The sequence below is a fragment of the Erithacus rubecula genome (genome assembly GCF_903797595.1).
Source record: "Erithacus rubecula genome assembly, chromosome: 8".
In the NCBI taxonomy this organism is placed as follows: Eukaryota; Metazoa; Chordata; class Aves; order Passeriformes; family Muscicapidae; genus Erithacus; species Erithacus rubecula.
Window position 1 is genome coordinate 11,226,381 of NC_136659.1, and position 22,413 is coordinate 11,248,793.

Consider the following 22,413-nt stretch of genomic DNA (forward strand, 5'->3'; position numbering starts at 1 on the left):
CCCTAAATAACATGGGCACATTCTCTGAGAAATTATTCAAAACTGCCTCTTTTAACTAGATAAGTAGAGATATTTTAAATGGTGAACAGAGAATGGTATGTTTAATCTGCAATGATTTCTTTGCAATGTGCTAAATTCTTTGGGAATTCCCAGGTACTAACTTCTCTGTGTCCTTTCTGTAAGTGTGCCCTTGCTTGTCACTCTGCTTTGTTATTGACAGCCACTGGAACTCCCCAGGCCCCAAAGATGGCTAGCTCTTGGTGGATGTCAACCACACATTCCTAGCTAGGTGGAATATTAGCCTGGACACATCTCCTGAGCCTAAGTCTTCTACATTGGTGTTATATGTGTAGCCACTTTGTGTTTAGGCTTGATTTGTCCAGGTCTGTGAGTGCAAAGATGGATCCATATGTCCTTAGAGCATGTTGTTCTAACATGCTTTGAGGAGATGTCAATTTACGGCCTGTTGAAAAGTGCCTTGCTTTCTGGAGTCCTTCTACCTTTGACCCAACTTGCCATGTATGTAGTAACCAAATATCTTGCATAGGGTTTTGAACATTGATAAGGCACTTGTAGGATAACAATGTACAGATTTCTGTTTAATAGATCGCTAAAGTGTTTTTTACTGGATTTTTTGGAGAAGGGGATGCTGGTTTTAAATCAGTGCTTAGCAAGAACACTGGTTCTTTATCGGACAGTATGGATGTGCTGAGGGCTGCTCTCGGGCTCAAAGTGAGCATTAAGGTGTTAAGGTTCATTTTCATAAGGATGAAATTCCAGTTGGTAAAATCTCTCCCCTCCTGTTGTGAAATACCATTTATCTATGGTGCTGCAGCAGAAAGTGTCTTGGAGGTGGTGCAGCACCCCAGGGCCCTACACTACAGCGCAGTGCCTGCTCCTGTTATAGAGCCGTCTAGAGCAGAGGTGGGACGGGTGGGAAGGGAGCTGTTTTCCACGGCTGGTGGCTATCAGGGCTAAACACCTGCAGGGAGCGGTGCTGCCTTTTCAGAAAGCAGCCCAGAAGGCTCACAAGGAGGAAGGCGAATCAGTAGTGTTATAAAAGCTTCCTTCGCCTCGTATTAAAATCGCCGTGTTTGTGAATGCCTGGGAACCAGCGAGAGGCGACTGCAGGAAAAGCCCGGGCAGAGTAAGACCTTTGCATCCACGCTATCCGGTTCGGTTCGCTCAAGAGCAGGCAGCAATGGAAGCAGCCACAGCCCGAGACACGCCGCTCCCCGGGAAACGGCGGGGCGAGTCGCTCCGGAAGTTTAAATAACGCAGAGGGAAGCACCGCCCGGGCTGGTCCCGCCCTCCGTGCCTTGCGGCCGGGCTGCGGCCATGGAGCTGCCCCGGGGGCGGCTGCTGGCCATCAGCGAGGAGCTGGACGAGGCTGAGCTGGCGGCGCTGAAATTCCTCAGCCGGGAGCACGTCCCCAGGAGGAGGCTGGAAGCCGCCCGGAGCCCGCACGACTTGTTCGAAGCGCTGGAGGAGATGGGCGTGCTGGAGGCGGGGAACCTGGCCTTCCTCCGGGAGCTGCTCTACCGCATCGGGCGGATCGACCTCCTGGTTGCCCACCTGGGCTCCAGCCGGGAGCAGGTGGAGAGGGAGCTGCGGGCGCCGGGCGGGGCGCGGGTGCCGCCCCTCAGGTGGGTGTCCGGGACAGCCCTCGCCTCCTCTCCACACCAGGCTGAAGGGTTTGGCTTCAGGCGGTCCTGGGACCTGTGTCCTCCATCTAAAACGGATAAGAGGGGGAATATGTGCTGGGGGAACAGTAGATAAGAGGAGCAGGGCCGTAGTACGGAGTTGTGCTCGGAAACTCGATGAAACAACGCCTTCTACTTCTTTCAACAGATACTTGCTCTTTCACTTGTCTGAAGAGACCACCGAAGATGAGCTGATGTCTTTCAAGTTCCATTTGGTCGAAGAATTACCAAAAAGCAAGGTAACCCATGAGACTGTAAGTATCTATTCAATACTTTAAAATTATTACTGTAAACCATAGAGACAACTGGGTTGCTCATGGGGGAACGAGCATCACTATTCTTTATGGTACCAGTCTCGCAGTGAAAACACCAGAAGAAAAAGGGTGCATATGGGACTTGTTTGTGCTGGTGTCAGGCACAGCTTTTGCAACAGTCACAGCCAGCAGTGCCAGGAGTTCCAGGCACTGAGGCCACCATATCCAAGCACCTCACAGGACTCAGGGCATTCAGTGGCTTTAATCAACAAAAAACTGATGAGCACCTTTACTTATCTTGCCCAACAGACTTTCTTTTTTTTTTTTTTTTCCTTTCTAAGCTATTATCAATACAGAAAGTGACCTGCTGTGGATATTATTTTATGATTTTTTTTTTTTTTAATGCAAAAAATGCAGATCTAAGCAGCAGATTCTTCTAAAAGATAAGTCAAATGAGTTGGAATTTGCTAGTAGCCTTGCAGGAGATCCAGTGCTTTTATGCTGTCCCAGCCTGCAGATCTGACTCCTTGGTACTTTGTTCTGTCTAATGAAAGTTTTGAGGATTTTTCTTTTTTTTTCTTAGAGGAGGAACTGTGAGAGGTGTTCAAGTAAATTCTTGGGGGTGACCACTGTGCTGTGCCACTCACTAATGAGTTTCTGTCCCTTGGGTCCCCTTTTGCTTCAGAGCAACCTTTACACCATCGTGTGAGGTTATACCCTTTTTGCCAGTGCTTAAGGTGGTCACTGCAGTGGTTCTTCTGTTTTAGTTGAGTGCACGACAGCCACTGAAAGTTGAATGAAAGTAATCATTTAAAATATTGTTAAATATTCCTGTATTTCTGGGTTAGATCTTAATTAGATCTTGGCATCTCTGAGCTACAGAAAGGAAATGAGTATGTTTTGAGAAGATGTTGGTACGTAACAGTACTTGTAGATATTGTTGACCTAGGATTAATTGGCTCAGTTGAGGTTTCCCTAAGCTGCCAGTCAGCTGGATTGACTCTGTGAGTTGCATGTTGTGCTGTCACCATTAAAGCTTTGGTGCACATGCTGCAGCTTCACTCCCAGTGGCAGCATGGAGGTGCCCTAAGAGCAAACTGCCTTTCTGATTACCCAGACAATGCTCGACATTCTCACTGAGATGGAAAAGAAGGGCCTTCTGGGGAAAGACAACCTAAGTATGCTGAAGAGTCTCTGTGAAAAAATTAACATCAGCCTGTGGACCAGAATTGAAGATGGATTAAACCTGTATGGTAAAACAGAACAAACCAACCTCTTCCCAAAGTTATTCTTGAAGTTATGTATAGGTATTGTGCAGCACTAATGATGAATGCTTTGCAGGCCAAGAAGAGATGCTCATCACAGAGGAAGGGAGGAGCAGCACAGGATGCCCTGAGAGACACCTGGTGTCATCTGTGACACTTGATCCTCCTGGCAGTTTTAATGACTCTTCCCAGGTAAGTTTTTTATTTCTTAAAAACATCACCATTTTGTCTTAGTAGAGCTTACCCCTCCACGAAGTGAACAGTTGTTGTAACAACAAATGTGAAAAGCACTGTCTAGAAAAAGAAAAATACACAACTTTGCAACTTATTCTGAAGCAGTGTCACAGGCAAAGCTGTTGCAGTGTTGTACTTCAGAAACATCTGCAAGGGTAGAAAGGCCGAGTTTATGACACCAGGAATTAGGCAGTTAGCAGCTTGCTTGGCACAGAGATGTGAGTGAACAGAGCACCCTGTGTGGGCTGAGCCTGACTTTGGTTGTCCAGCAGGATGCTGTCCTGCACAGACTGCCAAAGGCAGTGGAGTGGGCACTGCCAAGCCCTGGGACCAAAGCTGTTGGGGGAGAGCTGCCTAGAGAGGAGGCCAGCTGGCTCTGTACCCTGCTCTGCCACTCCCAACCTCTAAGGAGCACCTGGAGGAGAGTGAAGGAGTTTCACCAGGAGTCTTTCTTTCAGCTGCTTGAAGCTTACAAAATGACCAGCCGACCCTGTGGAGTGTGCCTGATCCTGAATAATCATAATTTTGCAAAAGCTAGGGAAGGAATGCTGGAACACAAATACATGAAGGATCGGAATGGGACAGATGTGGATGCAGGTACAGATAATATTAAAGATGAGTTTGCAAATCTTTAAAAATAGAAACTTTGTTTCTCTTCCTAAAGGTCTGAATTTCAGTCTTCCCTTTCTAGATTACTTTTGTTGTAGTGGTTCAGTTGGCTCTGTTTACTGCACTGACAAGTCCTTAAGCAGCACCTTAAGCCTGGACTTTATAAGCTAGGCTAGCTTTGCATCAGTCTTCTGCATATTAATTCTAAAATATGCAGAAATATGTAACAAAATCTTTTAATGACAATTAAGGGAACTCAGTAGAGATATTAATGTTTAGACTACCTGGAGTATTTTCAGAGCAGGAATGTAGCTACGTGGATGTAGTCATGTAGCAGATGATCAATTATGTCTAGAAATGCAATTTGTAGTTGCAGAGTCCAACTTTCATATAATGAAATGTCTCCAATTTCCCCTCTCTGTGCTTTCCAGCGGCTCTGAGGAATGTCTTTAGCAAGCTTCATTTTAGAGTAGAAGAATATAGAGACCTGACTGCAGAAGAAATCCGTAAGACTGTGAACATCTTCCGGAGTGAAGACCATGAAGATGAAGACTGTTTTGTTTGCTGTATCCTGTCTCATGGGAAAAAAGGCATTATATATGGTGTTGATGGGCAGGAAGTACCTATCCGGGAACTGACCACTTCCTTCACTGCACAGAATTGCAATTCACTTGCTGGAAAACCGAAAGTTTTTTTTATTCAGGCCTGTCAAGGTGATGCTTTCCATAAAGGTGTGACCATTGAAACAGATTCTGGAGAGCAAGATTCTTCTGTAGAGCGGGATGCGAGGTTTCAGCTTGACTGTATCCCTGCAGAGGCAGACTTCCTCCTGGGCATGGCCACCCTGCAGGATTACGTCTCCTACAGAAGTCCCAAGGAGGGAACCTGGTACATACAGGCACTGTGCCAGCACCTGGAGTACAGCTGTCCTCGGTACCTACATTTCCATAAGCTTAGTTTTGGCAACACCTAAATTTTCCTTCTGGATGACAGGAATTTGATTTAGATGCAGAGGTAGATGATATGCAGTGAGAATGCTCACTTAGAGTGAAAACAGTGATGTAGGACAGAGCAGCACCATGCAAACTATCCAATTTAAGGAAGTGCTCTGAAGCCTGTTAAAAACAGGAGCCGTTAGCACTGGTGTATATCAAGAGAGTGAGAATGTTATTTATGTTGTATATATATGCTGATGTTAACTGAATAGTACAAACTGTACTTGTGTCTTTGCAGAGGGGAAGATGTTCTCTCCATCCTGACAGCGGTAAATCAAGAAGTGAGCAGAAAAACTTGTGAGCGGGATGCAAAGAAGCAGATGCCACAGCCCAGTTTCACCCTCAGGAAGAGGCTCATCTTTCCAGTCAACTAAATGGGAGGGAACTGCATGGCAGAGAGCTGCTGGACCCTGGAATTGGCTGGTTTCAGCTCAGAATTCAATCCAGCACAACAGACATTTAGTGCCTGCTCTTAGCAGAAGAGCAGATATTTTTAATTGAAAATATGACTGAGGAGAAAAAGCCATAATAAATTTGTATTAATACATTAATTTGTACTAACAGTTTATACTTGAGAGCATCTCTGATCTCTCTCAGTGGTTTGCTGGCTAAAACACACTCAATATCCTCTTATCAGCTGTACCACATTGCTATTGCTTTCATAAGGTATCTTTACAAGGCAACTTTTAGAAGACAACCATTATAAAACCTTGTGTACTTTATGTTTTGTTAGTTGGCCCTTGTTACTTAGAATCATTCATTCCTAGTGGCTTGGTACACTTCAAGATAAAGTTAAGGATTTGTCATTTGGCATCCTCAGCAGGATGTGCCTGTGACCTGGATTTCAGACTAGCTCTACATAGAGTAGTCTCAACAGTGAAAATCAGTTGCTGTGGTACAGCTTCTTGGTTGAAGATGTCCAGTTATCCTACTTTCACTTACCTTGCTGATCTCTGAATCTTAGTTCTAAGCACAGGATAAGTCACTAGGTGAGCACCTAGTTCCTTAAAACATTGTGTATTGCCTCCCATGGTGAGCATGCACACAGAACTGCTTCAATGTCTACCCCCACTTGTCACAAATCTGTAGAGCTCACATAACATCAGCTACTGAGATGAAAAAACAACCTTGGTGGTGTTAAGCCAATGCTGCAGTGCTAACTAACACTGTTATCCTAGAGGAACACACTAGCTGCTGTAAAAGAGGGGAGGAAAAATCCCCAAAGCACCACCTATGCACAAAACCCTCAGCAGATTCATTTAAATCACTGAAATACTTAATCATTAAAACACTTAAATACTGTCTAAATCAATTTTTTGGCTTCTAAAGCCACCACTTCTGCAGATCCCAACTCACTTCACTAAGCTTGTATACAGTATAATAATCATTACAAATTTTAGCCAAAAAAAGGCCTGATTTTAGGTTACAGAACACTGTAGTAGAGAAGATGACATTTGGAACAAACCACAGAAGATCAGCAATATACTGAAAAAATTGCATGTTATACATGTTTATTATCAAATTTACATTCCACTATGAAACAACAGTAAGTGCAAAAAGCAGATGGAAAAAATACCATGAAAATCCCAGACTGTTCAAACATTGCATGTAATTCCCTCATGTAACAGCCAAATGAAGCCCAAACCAATTATTTTCCTTCCCTCTCTGTTGCTGTTTGACTGCAATAGATGTTTAACTTTGATCACAGGTATTTTGAGCATGCAGGCATCACTGAGTTTATCAAAAACTAACAGTGAAACTAGAAAGCTTTAACTTTGTGCTTTAAGACAATCGGAATAAGGTAAATACAGAATTCCCTTCTGTCTCTTGTAACTTGCACAAGCATGGTTAAGTCATTTCTAGCATCCACGTTTGACTCAAACCTGCAAGATAATAGAACCTCGCCAAAATGTAATTCTCCATTCATCCCAGGTCTACCTCAAATAAAAGATCTGGTGCAGGATGGCAGCCATGCTAGTTTGTCACCTCTCACATGGAAGACAACAAAAGCCAAATCATTCCTAGAATCATGGTAACTTCTAAAATGTTATCAGAAACACGTTATTTTAAAAAGGTTTATCTTCTAGGTTGTGGCACAAAATGGTAAACTCACAAGAAGTATCAATTTTCCCTGTTACTGCAAGCCAGGCACATATATCCAAACTGTGCATGACCATCCAAAGGCATAAATCCATGACAGAATTTGAACAACACTGCACCACAGCATCAACCAACTGGGTAAACACACACGAACACCATGGTATAGAGGTTCTTCCATTTCCTTTTTGCCTTATCTGAAGTATTTGATGATACACCTCAGCTACAGGACAAACTGACCTCTCAACATCCACAGCATTGCTTGAACTGAGCCAGTTTATATTGCTGGGCTATGGAATAGGGAGACATCCCCAAGAGAAACATGCATTTAATGCATTTATATGCTTGTAGATTAGTTTTACCTGAACCATGGTCTGCCACAGGAATTCTGCCTTAGCTGATTTGCTACTCTGCTGATCCAATGGCTGGAGTTATGAAGCCACTTAGAAACGCAGTGTAATACCTTCAAAAATTTATCTGTAACTCAGGTATTCCTACAATAAACACATAAAATGGATGGACTTTTGACATGCTACACACTTCTCAGTTGATACCAAACTGTCTAAGCTTTTGCTAACTTGTTTGCCTGGAAGCTACAGATACACAGCAGACATACACATCTCAGTCCACTGGAGACGAACACTGCACTCCCTCCTTTCACTCTTACCCTATGTAGCCAGGCAAGACACCATGCACAGCTAAGTACATACAAACATAAATACTTACATGAAAAAATTAAATATTTTTCATTAAAAAAAAATTAACCCGTATATAGTCTTTTAAATAAAATTCACCTTTTGTAAGTGTAAGATTTTGCTTAGAGAGCAAAAGGCAACTCCAGGAGTTCCGGAATATTTCTGTGCGCTGCTGACAGACAAGCTTCTCCTAAGAATCCCTGTGCAAGTTTGAAGTGGTTACTCCTTTTCCTTTTACAAAACAAAAATATCAAAGAGTCATAAGAAGGTCTGTAGAACAGTAAAATCAGAAAGGCCACGTTACAAATTTCCTATTAACAAGGTTAAGAAGCTTTCTTTTCCTGCCCTACTCCACTCACCCCTGCAGCAATGAGGGTGCTGATTATGGAGGGTGTGCCCAATGGCAAATACAAATCATTGTATTTGCACTGATGCCTCACACCACACCCCCAGACAGCTGCCAGCTATACCCCACTTACATGGTAACAGGCAAGGTAAACTTAACTGCTTAAGCTAATTGTATGGTAACAAATAATTTTATAACCTTGATAGGTACAGTGAAAATTTACATAAAGACTAAGAAACTGTTTCTATTCAAGCCACTAGCAAAGACAACTTTTTAAGTTACACAAAACATCTGTCGCAGACTACTCACTTATGACTAGAACCTTGGACAGGAAGAAATCAAAAAAGCAGCATGGGCAGTAATATTTTGATGATTAACACTCAGAAACTAGATTTCTAAAATTAATTTCTTTTTTGAGTTGGAAAGTCTGCCTCAGCTGTGTTCAAAACCACATTCCCTCACTGATCACTGGATTTCAATATTCATTAAAATTCTACAGAGAACACCAGCTTTTTTCTTCCTGTTTCTATATAGGGATTGGCAAATTTCGCTCTTAATGGTATCTTTTAAACAAAATCCTGCTTAAAATTAGAAATAAATGAATGAAAGGCATAAAGTTTACTGGAGAACTCTCAAATGCGCAGAATGTGTAACTTGGCAAGACACAAGGCAGTTTTCTGAACTTCCAACACTTTCCTTGAAATAAATGCTCCCTATTTAAGTCTTTAAAAAGAAACCCTGAATCAAGCACCTAGGGATTATTTCCTTTTGCATGTTGAAATGTGCCTGAGACATTTGTGTGTGTGCACAGAACTATCCTCATTTAAATAGATGCACACTACACTTTGGAGACATTTCTCAGCTTCACGTTTTCACTCCTAAAACACATTTTCCTGCTTCTTAATTCTTACTCATTGCACATTTCTCTGTGTGCTTTGTTCAGAAGCTCTGTAAAGAAATTAACTTCTGTTAATACCTCACTAACACAATTGTACTCTTTCAAAATATAAATCCTGTGTCTGTAAACAGAAGTATTACTTTCTTACACAGAGCTAAATGTTCTCTCCCGCTTCTCAAAGTGAGGAGGAGTTCAAAAGAGAACAGTTTCTGAAATGGAAAATAAAAGAATAAAATAATCCAAGTTTTCGTGTTTGTTTGCTACAGAGAGAAACTTGGGCTGATAATGATGGTCAGACTGATTGTTATTTTAATATTATATTTAAATGATGTAGCCCGACAGCAAACAACTAGTAAATACTATGAGTGTACGGTGGAAAAAATAAAATCCCTACACATACAGGTTAAAGGGTTAAAACACTGGAAATGTCTACAATAGTCTTCACTTCTGACTAAGTTAAGACTAGATGCTGAAGGGGGTCTTGAAATAAAGCTTTGGTTTTACCTTTCTATCTCTCACAAAAACCTTCTTCATCAAACCCAAGCAATGTTCCTTTGCTCCTTGGTCCCAACGCTTGTCTCTCCCACATTTTAACATGCACATGCCTTCTCCAACTCTTCTGTAACACACCTAACAATGCCTGTACTGGATGTTCATCCCTCAAATTATTTATTGTGCTCTAAGTCAAACACCTTTCAGGCCAGTTAGTCTTCCTTTAGTATATCCATTTTTGAGGACTGTGTGCAAACAGGAGCTCCCAGTGCTCCAATCATAGCTGGAAGGCTCTGGTTTCTTCTCAGTCCTGCCATTAGGTTGCTACCTGCATTTAAAAACCCAGCTGAGTCCTGCCTCTGCAAGCCAACCTCTGTCCCCTGATTCTTGCCATGGTTCTGTGTTTCAGGGGACTTGATCACCCTGGCAATGCCCAGCCTCTTCAGTCTGTCCACGAGGCTCATCTTCAGCTGGCCTACATCTGGGACATTACGGGAGGGCTTTAGGCCATACATTTCCTGCAAGAACGTTTCTGCTGGTCGAGAAGCCAGGAAATTCTCTGAGTGATGCACTCGAGGCTCAAACAGTGGAGGGGAAGGACAAGGTGAACGCGAAGGGGAATTTGGCGGAGTAGAAGGGATGGGAAGAGTTCGAGAGGGTTGTTGCAAAGGCAGTTTTTCTAACATGGGGCTGTCATAAACCTTGGCAGAGATGCCTCGTTCTTGCAAAAGTTTAGCCAGGCTGCTTGTGCTGCTGAAAGTAGTAGTCGAGTCTCTTCTGTTGGTGAGAAATTCTCCAATACTGAGTCTGTAAGGAATGGCTGGAGTGCTCACTACTGAGTTTCCAGTACTGCTGCCCATATTCCCCAGAGAAAATGGAACACCCATGGAGCTGAAAGACAATAAAAATTAAACTGAGAATATACACACATTAGACATTTTTATACTCAGTCTTCATTAGCCTTTTAATATACAAAGACTCAAGAAAAACCTTAACTATTGCTATTAGTTGTGACAGCTTCAGTACTCAGAATTATTGTTCTGCAAAGTACCAATGAATTTACCTTCTGTGAACACCTGTACTCTAGTAGATAGAATATCAACATAGTTGTCCAGTTAGTTTAAAAAAAAAACAACCAGAAATTATCATGGAATCTTTTTTTCCACAATAGCTATATGATTCAAGGCATCTGATACTAAAGAGTTAAAATTTACTTCAAGTTACCTTAACCTGTTTTAACCCTCACTCTAGGGAATTGCAAATTTCCCTTTGCAATTACAACTATTTTTATAAGTAACATCCTACATGTTGCCTAACTGCCTTAGTATTTTTTAAACTGGTCCATGTATCAAGAGCCAGAAAATAACTTTTTACTCCTATGCAGCAACACTTAGGATGTTAGCAGTCCACATACCTGGGAGTAACTTGAGTGATATCAGACGGGTGAAGGATTCTACAGGTAGTGAAGGTAAATGTGGAATTTGTTGAAGATAGACACTTCCCTGGATTTGAGGCTGCAATGTGAAGAATTTACATCCATTGAGGGTAAAAATAAAGACATACAAGAATGAATCAAAAGTTTAAGACAATGTTATTTTCACTGCTAATTTTTTGAGTCCTTTTTTTTTGAAGTAAAGAGCAAAAATAGCAGAGATGGCATTACTACACAATCAAATACTTTGCACAAAGAAAAGGACACTGCTAAATAAAATCAGGAAGAAACCATGCTTCTTACCAGTGAGTGGTACTGCTGTTGAAGTAATAGGTGGCAGAAAAATCCCAGCCACTGGCTTTGCCAACGCACATTTCTTTTCCTCAGGGAAGGACTGTTGTGCTTGAAATGTTATACCTCCTTCACCCTCTTCCTCATCATCTTCCTCCAGGTCAGAGATGTGGTGCACAGTATCATCAGACAGAGGGGTAAAGCCTTTAGTAACAACACCTGGTCTTGGGTCAAGGATGGTGCCTAGGTTGGGTCGAGCAAGCTGCTGCCAATGAAAAAGGGTCTGAGATCCTGGTGTGACAAAAGAGAAGAGTTTCAGAGAGCAATTATCTACTACTGTATTGAGTCACAAGAATGCATTATGAAAACAAGTGCAGCTGGCTGGTGCCCACACTGGGATCCACACATCCACTGGATGGCAATGTGAAGAAGCAGCCTAACACTTAGCACCCTCTAGCAAAGCCAAATAGAAAGTGATGCTGATGAGCTCACTGGCATGGAGCCTACCAAATACTACTGCTTCCTGTTACTGCACATTGTATCTAGCTATACACACGATTTAGTGGCAAATATAAAATCCTTTTCTGCTAATGAGAGGAAGATCATCCTCTTACCTTCAATAGGTTTGACAATCTGCAATTTCTCTGGTAGGAGAACACGGAGATTACTAGAGCTGGCAGAGAGATCCGTGAATTCTGAGTTTGTACTTGGGGAAAAAGAGCTTTCTGTTGGTGTACTGCAGCCACTAGCCTCTTCTTTCTGCTCAGCCAGCAAATGCATTTTTCGGTCCCACTCCTCCTCAAAGAACTGCTTCTCACTCAGGTAGTTCTGACGACGCAGGGAGAGCCTGTGCAGAGCTGTGACCAGGTCATTGTCTCCAGGGGTTCCCGGCTGCCCAGGACTGTGAGCGTCTCTGTGAGAAACATCAAATAATAGATATTAAACCCATTAAATTACCTATCTCTCTATTACAAAGCAGAAGTCCATCTGTGTTTAGTTTTGAACCAGCTTTTTTCAGAAGCAGGTAACAGGCTGTGCTTCCTACTTCAAATTCTTCTCAGAGGTGCTCGCCGGGGCCATCCGTGCGTGGCTCTCCAAGTGGTGCACTCCAGACTGGAAGGGCTTTGCTGTCATAACAGCACTCGAGCGATTTGATCCAGGGATCGGCAACGGGGCAGGAAAGGAAGAGGAGTGGCCACGGATGATATTAGCAACCTTGACAGTGTCAAACACTCGTTTCTGTTGATCCCTGCAGAAAAGACAAGCAAACAAATGTGGTTGTCAGAAGCATAAAATATATAGTAAAGAAAAATCTCTGAAAAACAAACTTCGAAAAGTCTGCAGAAATCTCACTAAAATAATATTCAGAAAAACATGACTGCCTAAAACACTCATGTCTTCAGGAGATCTACTCTACTGAGTATCAGAATTACCACTTCTTTACTTGAAAGACCTGTACCTCTACTGATAACTGCTTTAGATTAGTCAGAAGTATGTATTTTATATATTTAATTTGTATATGCTTTCAGAAGTACATATTTATTTTATTACTTCTTGGTCAGAATTATGAGATCCAGGAACAGGTCTTCAGGGTTTTGAAAACTGTTATCTATCTTTCAGCTATTATGTCATTTGTCCAGCAATTTTTCTATAAGCATTAAAAGGGATAAAGCTAGTCCTGTGCATCAGAGACTTTGGTTCAAAAAAATCCCACAAATTAAATAATGAAATAACATCCTTTTAGCAATTCCCAGCTTCTTCATAGAATCAAATAAGAATAGCAGGTTTTAAAATTGAAAAGATTACCAAATACTTCAAATCTTTTTTTATTTATAATGAAAACATTATAGAAGGAATATATGCATTTATGGAGTGTCAGAAATCAGTTTCATCTTAATACAAGTGTATGGATAAATATCAAAATAGCACATAGAGAGCCAAAAACTTACTTTTGCTTGGAGAGAACAGATTCATCACTCTGACTCAATTCCTTCCTCATTGTCCCTTCAATTTCTGCTGCAAGGGAATCCTAGAGAAAAATGGAAACCATAAGAGTTGACAAATTAGATTCAAGTCTTCCTTCTGATAATTTTAGCAGAAATTATCTGAAAACTTTTAACAATCTTCATTTGTTTGCCCAGTATCAGTATGCTTTGGACAAAGCCTTCTGTCTCTGAAGGAAGGGCATGTGGGACAGTTTTCCACCATAACTATACCCATGTGTAACCAGGATGGATTCAATTTTCATTAGCAACATCTGCTTTTTCTTTGTGTTTCTTTATGTACTCTGTATGTTGGTTGCTTTAGTTATGCTACAATTTTAAGAGCATTTCTTACAAGTGTACATGAGTGACTCTGTACACACAGAGCAACCAACCAAAACCTGCAGAATTCACAGATATATTGCGTATGTGAGATGCTGTATTTTCTTAAAGAAACACTGTTGATTTAAAAAGTTCACACCAATATCAAACAAGACACTAGCACAACTGAGCATAAGCTACAGAACATGCCAATCCCCTTACTAAACAGAAATGGCATATAAAAAGGAAAAATAATTGCAGTGTCACAATATGTCAAATGAACAGTTAAGTTCCTAACTAATTTCCTAAATTTCTCACAAGTGTACACATTGAAGAATTGAAAAACCAACAGATCAGCTCCTTTGCCTACTACAAAGTAGCTCTGGCTGCACTCCTGCAAAGGCTGCTGTGCTGCTAGAGCTGCTGGCTGCCACAGCTGTGTGTGCCAGCTGCTGTGTGCCGTGCTAGAGGTGCTGGTTACCACAGGAAATGCTCCGCGGGACTGCGGGTGGCAGAGACAAGCGACGGAGCTGGCTCTGCTGCGCAGCAACTTCACTTCCTCCTGGGACTCGTGCAACATCCCCAGACACTCCACATTCCGATCCTGCAACTCATGGAGCTGGAAGAGAACAGAGGCCATCACATGATCTCTTCAGAGAGAAGACAGAGTGAAACTGAATGAACTCCTACAGTAGCCTAGAATGGCTGATTCAACACTGTAAGATGTCCACATGCCCATTACTGGAATGGACAACAGTCAGTCCAGCACCCATAGTGGTTTTAGTGACAAAGCATAGACTCAAAAGAGGAAAAAGTATGATGTAATTCAAAGGAAAATACATTGAAAAAATGCAAATACACTAACTACTGATGCAAAAGAAACAAAAAAAGAGAACTGCCTTAAAATCTATGAGCCACAGTACTGTTGATATAATCAATAATATTCACACTAAAGCACTCTTTTTCTCATAACTAAGAATAGTAAGACCTCCCTATTTGAAACACACTCCTTGCCTTTTCTACTCCTGTGAACTACAAAAACATTTGTATAGGCTTAAGTCAAACAATTCTTCGTTTCCTCCAATCATTGACTCAACACAATGAAAGATTAAAATCCTACATAAGTAAAAAGCAGTAGTTCCCACTCTCTCTCTGTTTTCTTTCTCCTGTGTTCTGTCCCAAACATTTATCTAAATGTATGATATAGAAGTCTTAAATACCTCTGCTGTCAGTTGTCTCTGAGCATCTTTGGAGGCTTGTAAGTGAAGTTTCAGCTCCTCCTTCTCAATTACATTCTGAAAGCACAAAAAGATGCTCATCATTTTCTTAGCTGATTTCCCTAAGAGATTGATGCTCTCCCAGACTTGCCTGGAAGAGCCACTCTCTTTCAGTGCAACCCCAAGGCTTGCCAAGTCAATTTTTGCCTGCTGTAAGCACTGCATGCACATGCTGCATGCCACCTGCATGCACATGGACACTTTAGCAGCATTCCCTTACTTCTTTGAGTTTATGCTGAAGATCAACAATCTGGGACAAAAGGGATGAGATCTCTTCCTGGTAGCGAATCACCTCCTCACTCTTCTCTGACAGCTCCTCTGTTATCCTGGAAATCTGAGCATTTGTTTGCCCTACAAAATACAAAAGGAACTTAGATGAGACCTTCTTCCACCAAAAAAAAACAAACCAAAAGAACCAAAACCAACCAACCAAAAAAACCCCACAAAAAACAAACAAACAAACAAACAAACAAACAAACAAACAAACAAAACCAACAAAAAACCCCCACCAAACCCAAACTAAACTTAAACCCTAGAAAGGATGAGTCAAAGTAAACAACAAACTGCAAAACCACCAATACTCTTAAGAAATCAATTCATAATACATAAAAGTAGGTGCCTTAGAACATCCATAAGGAAAAGACTAACAGTGGGGAGGAGGAAGAAAGAGTTAATTTCAAATGCACGAATGCATTATACTTCTTAATGTGTAACATATTAAGAACTAAGCATGCAGAATCTGAAATACACATGATCAGTATGTGAAATGACCACAATAAAACAATTTCAAATGACAAAACAAATCATGGCCAAGGCTAGACTTGGAATTTTCTCAAAAAGTCTGGCTCTAAATTAATCTTGTTATTAGCTACCACTGTAAGCAAAGGCATTTTGTCAAACCTTGTCAACTGACATATACTCTTGATCCTGGTCACTATATATTCTCCAAATTCTCCAAAGATCCATTGAACACAATTCTCTAATTCCTTTTTTAAATTTTTTTAGCACGCACTTCACAAAGTGAAATGACAAAGCAACTCCAAGAGCTGAAATATTTTTATGCAGTTAGCCTTGTTTGTCCATTTCCCCTGAAAGCACTGCAAAGTCCTAAGAAAGTCTGATCAATCTTGCATAAAGGTCACACTACAACTTTAGTGCTTGTTGTACCTCACACATTTACTGCAGAACAAGGCCCTTTATGGGCCTGTGGGCATTCAAGCTTTTTCCTGAAAATGCAAATTTTAAAGCTGTAGGCAACACAACTTTAGGAGAAGATTCTTTCTATGAGTCAAGAATGCCTACTCATGCTATAGAATTGAACAAAAAAGTGAACTCACAGACATTCTCACTAGAAGGAAAGTAGGAGAGCATATTTGAACTAACTCCTATTAGCAAAAGATGTGTGTTTTCTCAGCAGGACCAGAGTAAATTAACCAACTAAGTATTAATTTATAGTATTTTATGGCCATGGTAATAAAAAAATAAAGCAGCAATCCAGTCTTCTTTATGGTGGTTATATAGAAAAAAAATCTTAAATATAACTTAAGGTTATTATGCACAAAGGAAGTAGTATACATCAAATGACTACAGATTGTTCTTCATTGTTTCAGAATACTTGCCATGCATTTTTAAGAGTAGCTGCAATTTCTTTGCAAATAAACAGTCCCCAAAGCAAATACAAACAACTTGCCTAGACAAATAAAGCCATTTGCTAATTTAAATGTTTTGGTTCATAACAGCTATTTTAAAATTAATGTGCTCATAGTTCTAAGAGTCTATACAATGACCCATTTTAGTGTCAAGTGTGCTGAATATATAAAAAGAGTATTTTGTTGAATTTCTAGTGTCTATAGGCTCCAGTTTAGGAAGTTTATGGACATCACCTTTTGTATTCATTTTCCCCTTCTAAACAAGACACGCACAGCTGAATTTAAATGCCAGATTGAAACTTGATGAAATTCAGAAACACCCTTGTACTTGGGCAAAGGGCAAGACTTGAATGATTGGCATAAATTACTAAAGCTCATTTTTGGATTCAGGGTTAACTAAGAAGGTGTTAGCACTAGGTATTTCTCCTACCATCCTGCCAGTGCAAAATACAGCCTGGATACTCACGGAGCTCTTTGACACAGTCATTGACCAGCTGCTGTTCCTTCTCTTCGTATGTAATGGTTTCTGACTTCAGATGGCAAGCCTTGAGAAAATTTTTCATTTATTAATAACAATTTCAGTTTAATGATAATTATATATTTTATAAATATATTATAAATTTTTACTTCTTTGCAACTGAATTGCAATTCTTGCAACTGATGAGTCACCCCCCTCTTTATAAAAAATTCTATGCAACTGTGTTTTCCAACATAACCTGTTTCCAGAATTTTACAGATGGTTTTGAGTGACAGACAGACACATGAACAAAGTGGTCTCTTGGCTCTAATAAAAAATTGTTGCAAAAAGATGTAACTTGGTAGGAAAAGTGAACCAAGTCTTCTATGCTCAGGACTGTTTGCCAGTAAGGGACGCACACTGTAAAACTCAGCAAATAGTTTTAAAGATTATGCAAGAAAACAGTACATTTACACAAATACAGGCAAATACATTGCTTTACATAGTGCTGTCACATGAAACGAAATAAAAATAGAGGCTCATTGTGATTGAGGCTATTTCAAGTCACTGAAGGTTATGTTATATCACAGAATGATTAAGCCCTGGCTGGTCTGTAAACTTGTGCAATCATATACATGCTTAGGAGCAAAATAAAGGCAGTCTGATCTTCTCTTTCTTATCCTACAGCACTACTAATATATCCAGTTGGTCTTAGGCAGTTTAAGGAAGAATGGGCATTTCAAGCTGATTATTTTGAAGACAAGGGCAGAAGGGTATTTTGTTCACATTAAAGGAATCTAGTGTAGTACTGGTATAAAAAGCTAATATTGGGAAAGGCTCACATTAAAAAAAAAAATCAAAACACCACACACACACATACACAATACAACCCTCACTTTTCTTACAAATAACACCGCCTTTTCTTAAAGGCAACAAAAAGAACCCAGCTTTAAACAATATCCTATTTTACAAGTTCCACTCTTCACTACCAAAGACACTGCATCCATAGATTCCAATTCTTGGAACCTTTGCTGTTGGTTCCACTTTATAGCCATTTTTTTATCTGGCCATTTAGTCTCTATCCTTCTAATGGCACATCTAGTGCCTGTATCAGAGCTTTACACACAAGAGACCAGTTAAAATAGAGAAACTAATCACACAGTCATAACTAAGTGTGTCTTTCAAATAATTTAAGTGGAAGCTTATTAACCCTTAAATATCTTCTGACAAAAACAATGGCAACAGAATTGAATTCCCCAAATACTCCTGCTCATTTCAGCCAGATTTATATCAAAATAACCTCCTTGAGCTTGAGGTCTTAATATGTCCAAGTATTTTTGCTGGGTGCTTACATATGTTCCCATGCTTTTTCATGTATCAAACTGCACAGAGAGCAGACTGCTAGTGAACTCTGGAGACAATGAGGGATGAAGGAAACAGAAGCATGTGGGTATGGAGGCAAGTGCTCAGGAATGATTTGCATACAGTGACACAAAATAGCCACGTGCTCCAAGAGAAGCCCTGATGCAGGATTTTGAACACCCTGATCCGTTTCACACCCAGCACATACAGCACACATACATACACATATACATACAGCATACACATACACATACAGCACACACCGCCAGTTGGATGTACCTTGGACCGCAGAGCCAGGTTCTCCTCCTCCAGCTCTCGCAGTTTATCCTGCAGGACATCCAGCTGCAGTGGATCGTGGCACACCGTGAAAGACTCGTTGAAACGCAGTGGTGTGGAACAGCTGGAATCCGTCTCGCTCTCCTCGGAAGCGATAGAAACAATACGCAGCAGGTCATCCTTCTTTGACAGCTCGTGCTGCAGCTGGTTAACCTAGGACAAGTGAAGATCACCACCATGTGAAATACACTTTACATATACAATATCCTACTTTATTTATGCAGCCTCTAGAACATCACTGCTCCTGAATAGCTCACACCTCCATTTATTTCACAGGAAGTTCACAAAAATCATAATTTTACCACTGCAAGGGAGAGCGAAAATTCAATACACCAAAAAAATGAACAACAGAACCTACTTTTTAAATAGTTTACTGCAAAATCATTTTCCAGCTGCCTTGACACATTATTTCATTTCAACATGCTATCATTTTGATTACGACCATTACTCTGAATTGCTGAGTTCCTGAAGACAAGGATTGAGAGACAACCATTTACATGTGGTATTCTCCAGCCTGCACATTCAGTGAGCTGTAGGACAATTAAAAACAAAAGTAGAGACAGATCTCATAAAGATAAAACCTATTTTGCCTATCTACACTTTTATGAGTACATCCTTGTTACCAGCATACTGTTTTATACAAGCAGCTGAATCCTTTTCACTGTAGCTTACGTTACATCGGTGACCAGAGGGTTATTTGTTAACTATTTAATTCTTTTTTTTTAAGAAAGAAAAAGAAAAGTTAGATCAAGAATTTGTGCTTACAGGAAGAGATGAAGATCTTGATCAGAATTCACTTTTCATGACAATTTACTTATTCATTTGTTTACTCTTAGTGTAAGCGCCCCATTAATCAGCTCATTTTCTGTCCATTTCCTCACATGTGAAGTTATGTAGCAGCTCATGTCAGATACTAATCTCTTATTTTGACTTATATTAGTCCATTTTTAGTTTAACGGTGGGAAATCAGACTGATGGTCTGATACACCCCAATGACATCTGACATTCTCATAATTTCTCAGTAATTACAATATGTTGTCTTCATATACAATTCCTGGACTGCAAAAAAGTGATTGAACAATGATTAGGAGAATGACATCTAAGCACACTTCTGTAGTCTGATCATCCTTTTCACTAAGAAATTATATATTTCTATTAATCCCCTTACCACCATCAAAAATAGAAAGGAAAAAAAAAAGAGAGAAAAAAATGGAAAATAGCCCTAAATAAAGGGAAAAAAAAGAAAGAAAAGTGACCACTTACTCTGTCTAGAGTTTGTCCTAACTGTTCTTCCAATGCTTCATTCTGTTCCATCAACACATGGTTTCGCTTAAGGAGGGCTTGTCCAATTCGTGCTGCCAGTTCCAGGTCCCGATCCTTCTGCTCACAAAATGAGAAAAAATATTTCCTTTTGATCATGTAAGGTTTAAATTCAGAGTAGCTTTAGATTCTCCTAGATATTGCTCAATGCATCGCCACTCTGAGTTCCACTTCACTCTTAAATGGATCAACACTGTTAGAAAATAATTAATGCCTCATCACTTGGATCCAGAACACATCTATAACTATGTTTTTTGATACAGCATATTCTCTTCCACAGTCATTTGAAATAACAGATGGGGAAAAGCACCAAACCTGGGGACAGCTTTGGGTTTTGTGCCGAGTACAAAGATTATGTGGGTTCTGTTGAATCACACACACACAAACATCATATTTACTTAAGCCTGTGGCCTTCCCAGCAACACTTTCTCCATGACAGACTGCTCAGCTTAAACAGTGGTGAAAGGGTAGAAGTAGAGGAGCAACAGGAAGTCAGAAGAAAGCTGCTTCTTTTTTATACTCATTGGTTTAATGGGTACCCATTCCTAAATTTTGTTTCTGAAGTGGTGCAAGCAAAGGGGCAGCTTCTCATCACCCATGTGTTTGATAAGCAGTTCTTTAAGATAACTGAATCAAAATGGTCAGCAGCTGAATAAAACCCTCCCTCAAACACATTCCCTCACCTGTGCTAACATAGCGTGACAGACAAGCATACCTCAGCTAACAGACGTTTGACCATGTCAGCTTCACCGTAGTCTTTCTGCTCCACATTACCTGTACCAAGAACTGAAGAGAGATAAACATGCTTATTTTATTGAAGGAAAGACAAGAAGATTGTGGAAAGAGGGAGAGCTGAATTCAGAGGATGTTGTTTATAAACAAATACAGTTTTTGATTGATGAAGCTAACAGAGTCTATGAAAATGCATCTTCAGCTTCAGAAATGTGAAACAATACTCATTTGGGAGACTGACAAATGAGGTATTGAACATTTACACCTTTCAGCAATGTTAACTAAGACTTGAGATGCTCACACATTCTTCAAATTTAGAAAAACGAGAAAAATCTCTTAAGAGCAACTTTTTGAATCCAGCTAAGCAATTGAATCCTCCAGCCTGCTGGGGAGAGGAGAAAGAGTATATTGGAGCATATCCAAATATAGCTGAACACATACTTTAACCATGAAGCAAACTTTCCACTAAGTTGTGTGACAACTACATGCAGGAAGTATGGAGACCCCTGAGACTAGTCATGAAAATACATTTATTAAGGGCTTGATCATCTTGGAAACAATTAAGAAGAAATGAGATAATGTATGTCTGCACTTTAGATATAGCAGTAAATGCTATCTTAGTAATCAAGTGACTGCAATGTTTGAAGGGTTTGTTGCACTACTAAAAAATTGAGAAACAATTGTGGGAGTCCAGGGTTTTTTCCTGGCTCCTTTGGGGGTGCAAAAACCTCCCTGGCAGACCCCTCAGAGACCCCTGAGTGCTGCCCAGGAGCTGCAGGGGCTGGATTTGGCTCCTTGGGAGAATCTGCCCACATTGAGAGAAGAGACACAGAAAATAATGATGAGTGTAAATTACAATGTTAGAACGTAGATAAATAGGTTTTCTTGAATGTTTATGATAAGGGACACGTGGCCAAGATGGAGAATTTGGGGGGTGGACACCTTTTCCTCCTTCTTCTCCATGTCATCCATGTTGGGTGACACGTTGGCCTCTTGGATTGGTTGGGGTCAGGGCTGGACCATTTAATAAAATTGTATTGTATTGGTAAAATTTTGTAAACATGTAATACGTAGTACTAACTATATAAGATAAGCCCTGCCTTGACCAGGCAGATTCCACCATGGATGCCAGGCTGAGCAGACCGCTGCTGGCCAGGCAAAGTGTCCCAGAGATAAGAAATAATAAACTGTCCTTGGAAAAAGAGAAAACCGTCTCCGGCAGTCTCTCTTCAGCGGCTTCGGGGAAAACCAGGTTTTGAACCACCCTTCGTGTCCCTCTGGGGTGATCTCGGGGCAGAGGAGGAACCCCAGACTGGGACACCTGGCGTCCCTGGCTGAGCATTGACATCTGGCATCCCCCTGGCTGGGCAGTGACATCTGACGTCTCTGGATGCACCGCCGCCCACAAAGGTGGGTGCGGACCCCCAGAAGGGCAAGCTCAAGAAGACGCACAGAGATGGAGGAGACCCCCCCAGGCAGAGACATTTGGCACGGACCCTGGTGGATCCTTGTAGCCTGCAAAGGCAGGTACAGACCCCCAAAAGACAGAGCTTCAGAAGAGGCACGCTGTTGAAAAGGACTTTGGAGGAGATTTATGGCCCTCTGCCAAGAAAAGCCGAGTTCCAGACGCGAGTCGGAGAGGAGGTGTCCCGGGAAGCCTCGCTCC

General features: G+C 40.9%; 2 protein-coding genes across 5 annotated transcripts in view; one reads left to right on the forward strand and one right to left on the reverse strand.

Moving 5' to 3' along the window:
- Nucleotides 1–1,285: 1,285 nt before the first annotated feature.
- Nucleotides 1,286–5,607, forward strand: LOC306804646 (caspase-8-like). The gene is made up of 7 exons (XM_079311514.1): nt 1,286–1,646; nt 1,852–1,957; nt 3,075–3,210; nt 3,299–3,414; nt 3,915–4,053; nt 4,497–4,998; nt 5,299–5,607. The coding sequence occupies exons 1-7, from the start codon at nt 1,339–1,341 to the stop codon at nt 5,432–5,434; spliced, it is 1,443 nt and encodes a 480-aa protein (XP_079167640.1). The 5' UTR covers nt 1,286–1,338; the 3' UTR covers nt 5,435–5,607.
- A 936-nt stretch (nt 5,608–6,543) lies between these two features.
- TRAK2 (trafficking kinesin protein 2) overlaps nt 6,544–22,413 on the reverse strand; it is a 32,675-nt gene continuing 16,805 nt past the window's right edge. For 3 of the 4 annotated variants that reach the window (XM_079311474.1, XM_079311475.1, XM_079311473.1), the window contains 13 exons: nt 20,731–20,801; nt 19,959–20,075; nt 18,639–18,848; nt 17,007–17,085; nt 15,112–15,242; nt 14,835–14,909; nt 14,096–14,233; nt 13,261–13,340; nt 12,357–12,560; nt 11,926–12,224; nt 11,324–11,602; nt 11,003–11,102; nt 6,544–10,479 (listed from right to left, as the gene is read on the reverse strand). In XM_079311474.1, the coding sequence (XP_079167600.1) occupies nt 9,801–10,479; nt 11,003–11,102; nt 11,324–11,602; nt 11,926–12,224; nt 12,357–12,560; nt 13,261–13,340; nt 14,096–14,233; nt 14,835–14,909; nt 15,112–15,242; nt 17,007–17,085; nt 18,639–18,848; nt 19,959–20,075; nt 20,731–20,801 (2,462 nt within the window). In that variant the 3' untranslated portion in view covers nt 6,544–9,800. The remainder of the gene's footprint in view (nt 10,480–11,002; nt 11,103–11,323; nt 11,603–11,925; nt 12,225–12,356; nt 12,561–13,260; nt 13,341–14,095; nt 14,234–14,834; nt 14,910–15,111; nt 15,243–17,006; nt 17,086–18,638; nt 18,849–19,958; nt 20,076–20,730; nt 20,802–22,413) is intronic. The other variant, XR_013774960.1, reaches the window with a different exon arrangement.

Excerpts from the sequence above, each read along its gene's own strand:
- LOC306804646 (XM_079311514.1), top strand. The coding sequence starts at position 1,339 with ATGGAGCTGCCCCGGGGGCGGCTGCTGGCCATCAGCGAGGAGCTGGAC. Across the intron at positions 1,958-3,074 it reads GCAAGGTAACCCATGAGACT|ACAATGCTCGACATTCTCAC; the intron begins GTAAGTATCTAT and ends CTGATTACCCAG. Across the intron at positions 3,415-3,914 it reads GTTTTAATGACTCTTCCCAG|CTGCTTGAAGCTTACAAAAT; the intron begins GTAAGTTTTTTA and ends TCTTTCTTTCAG.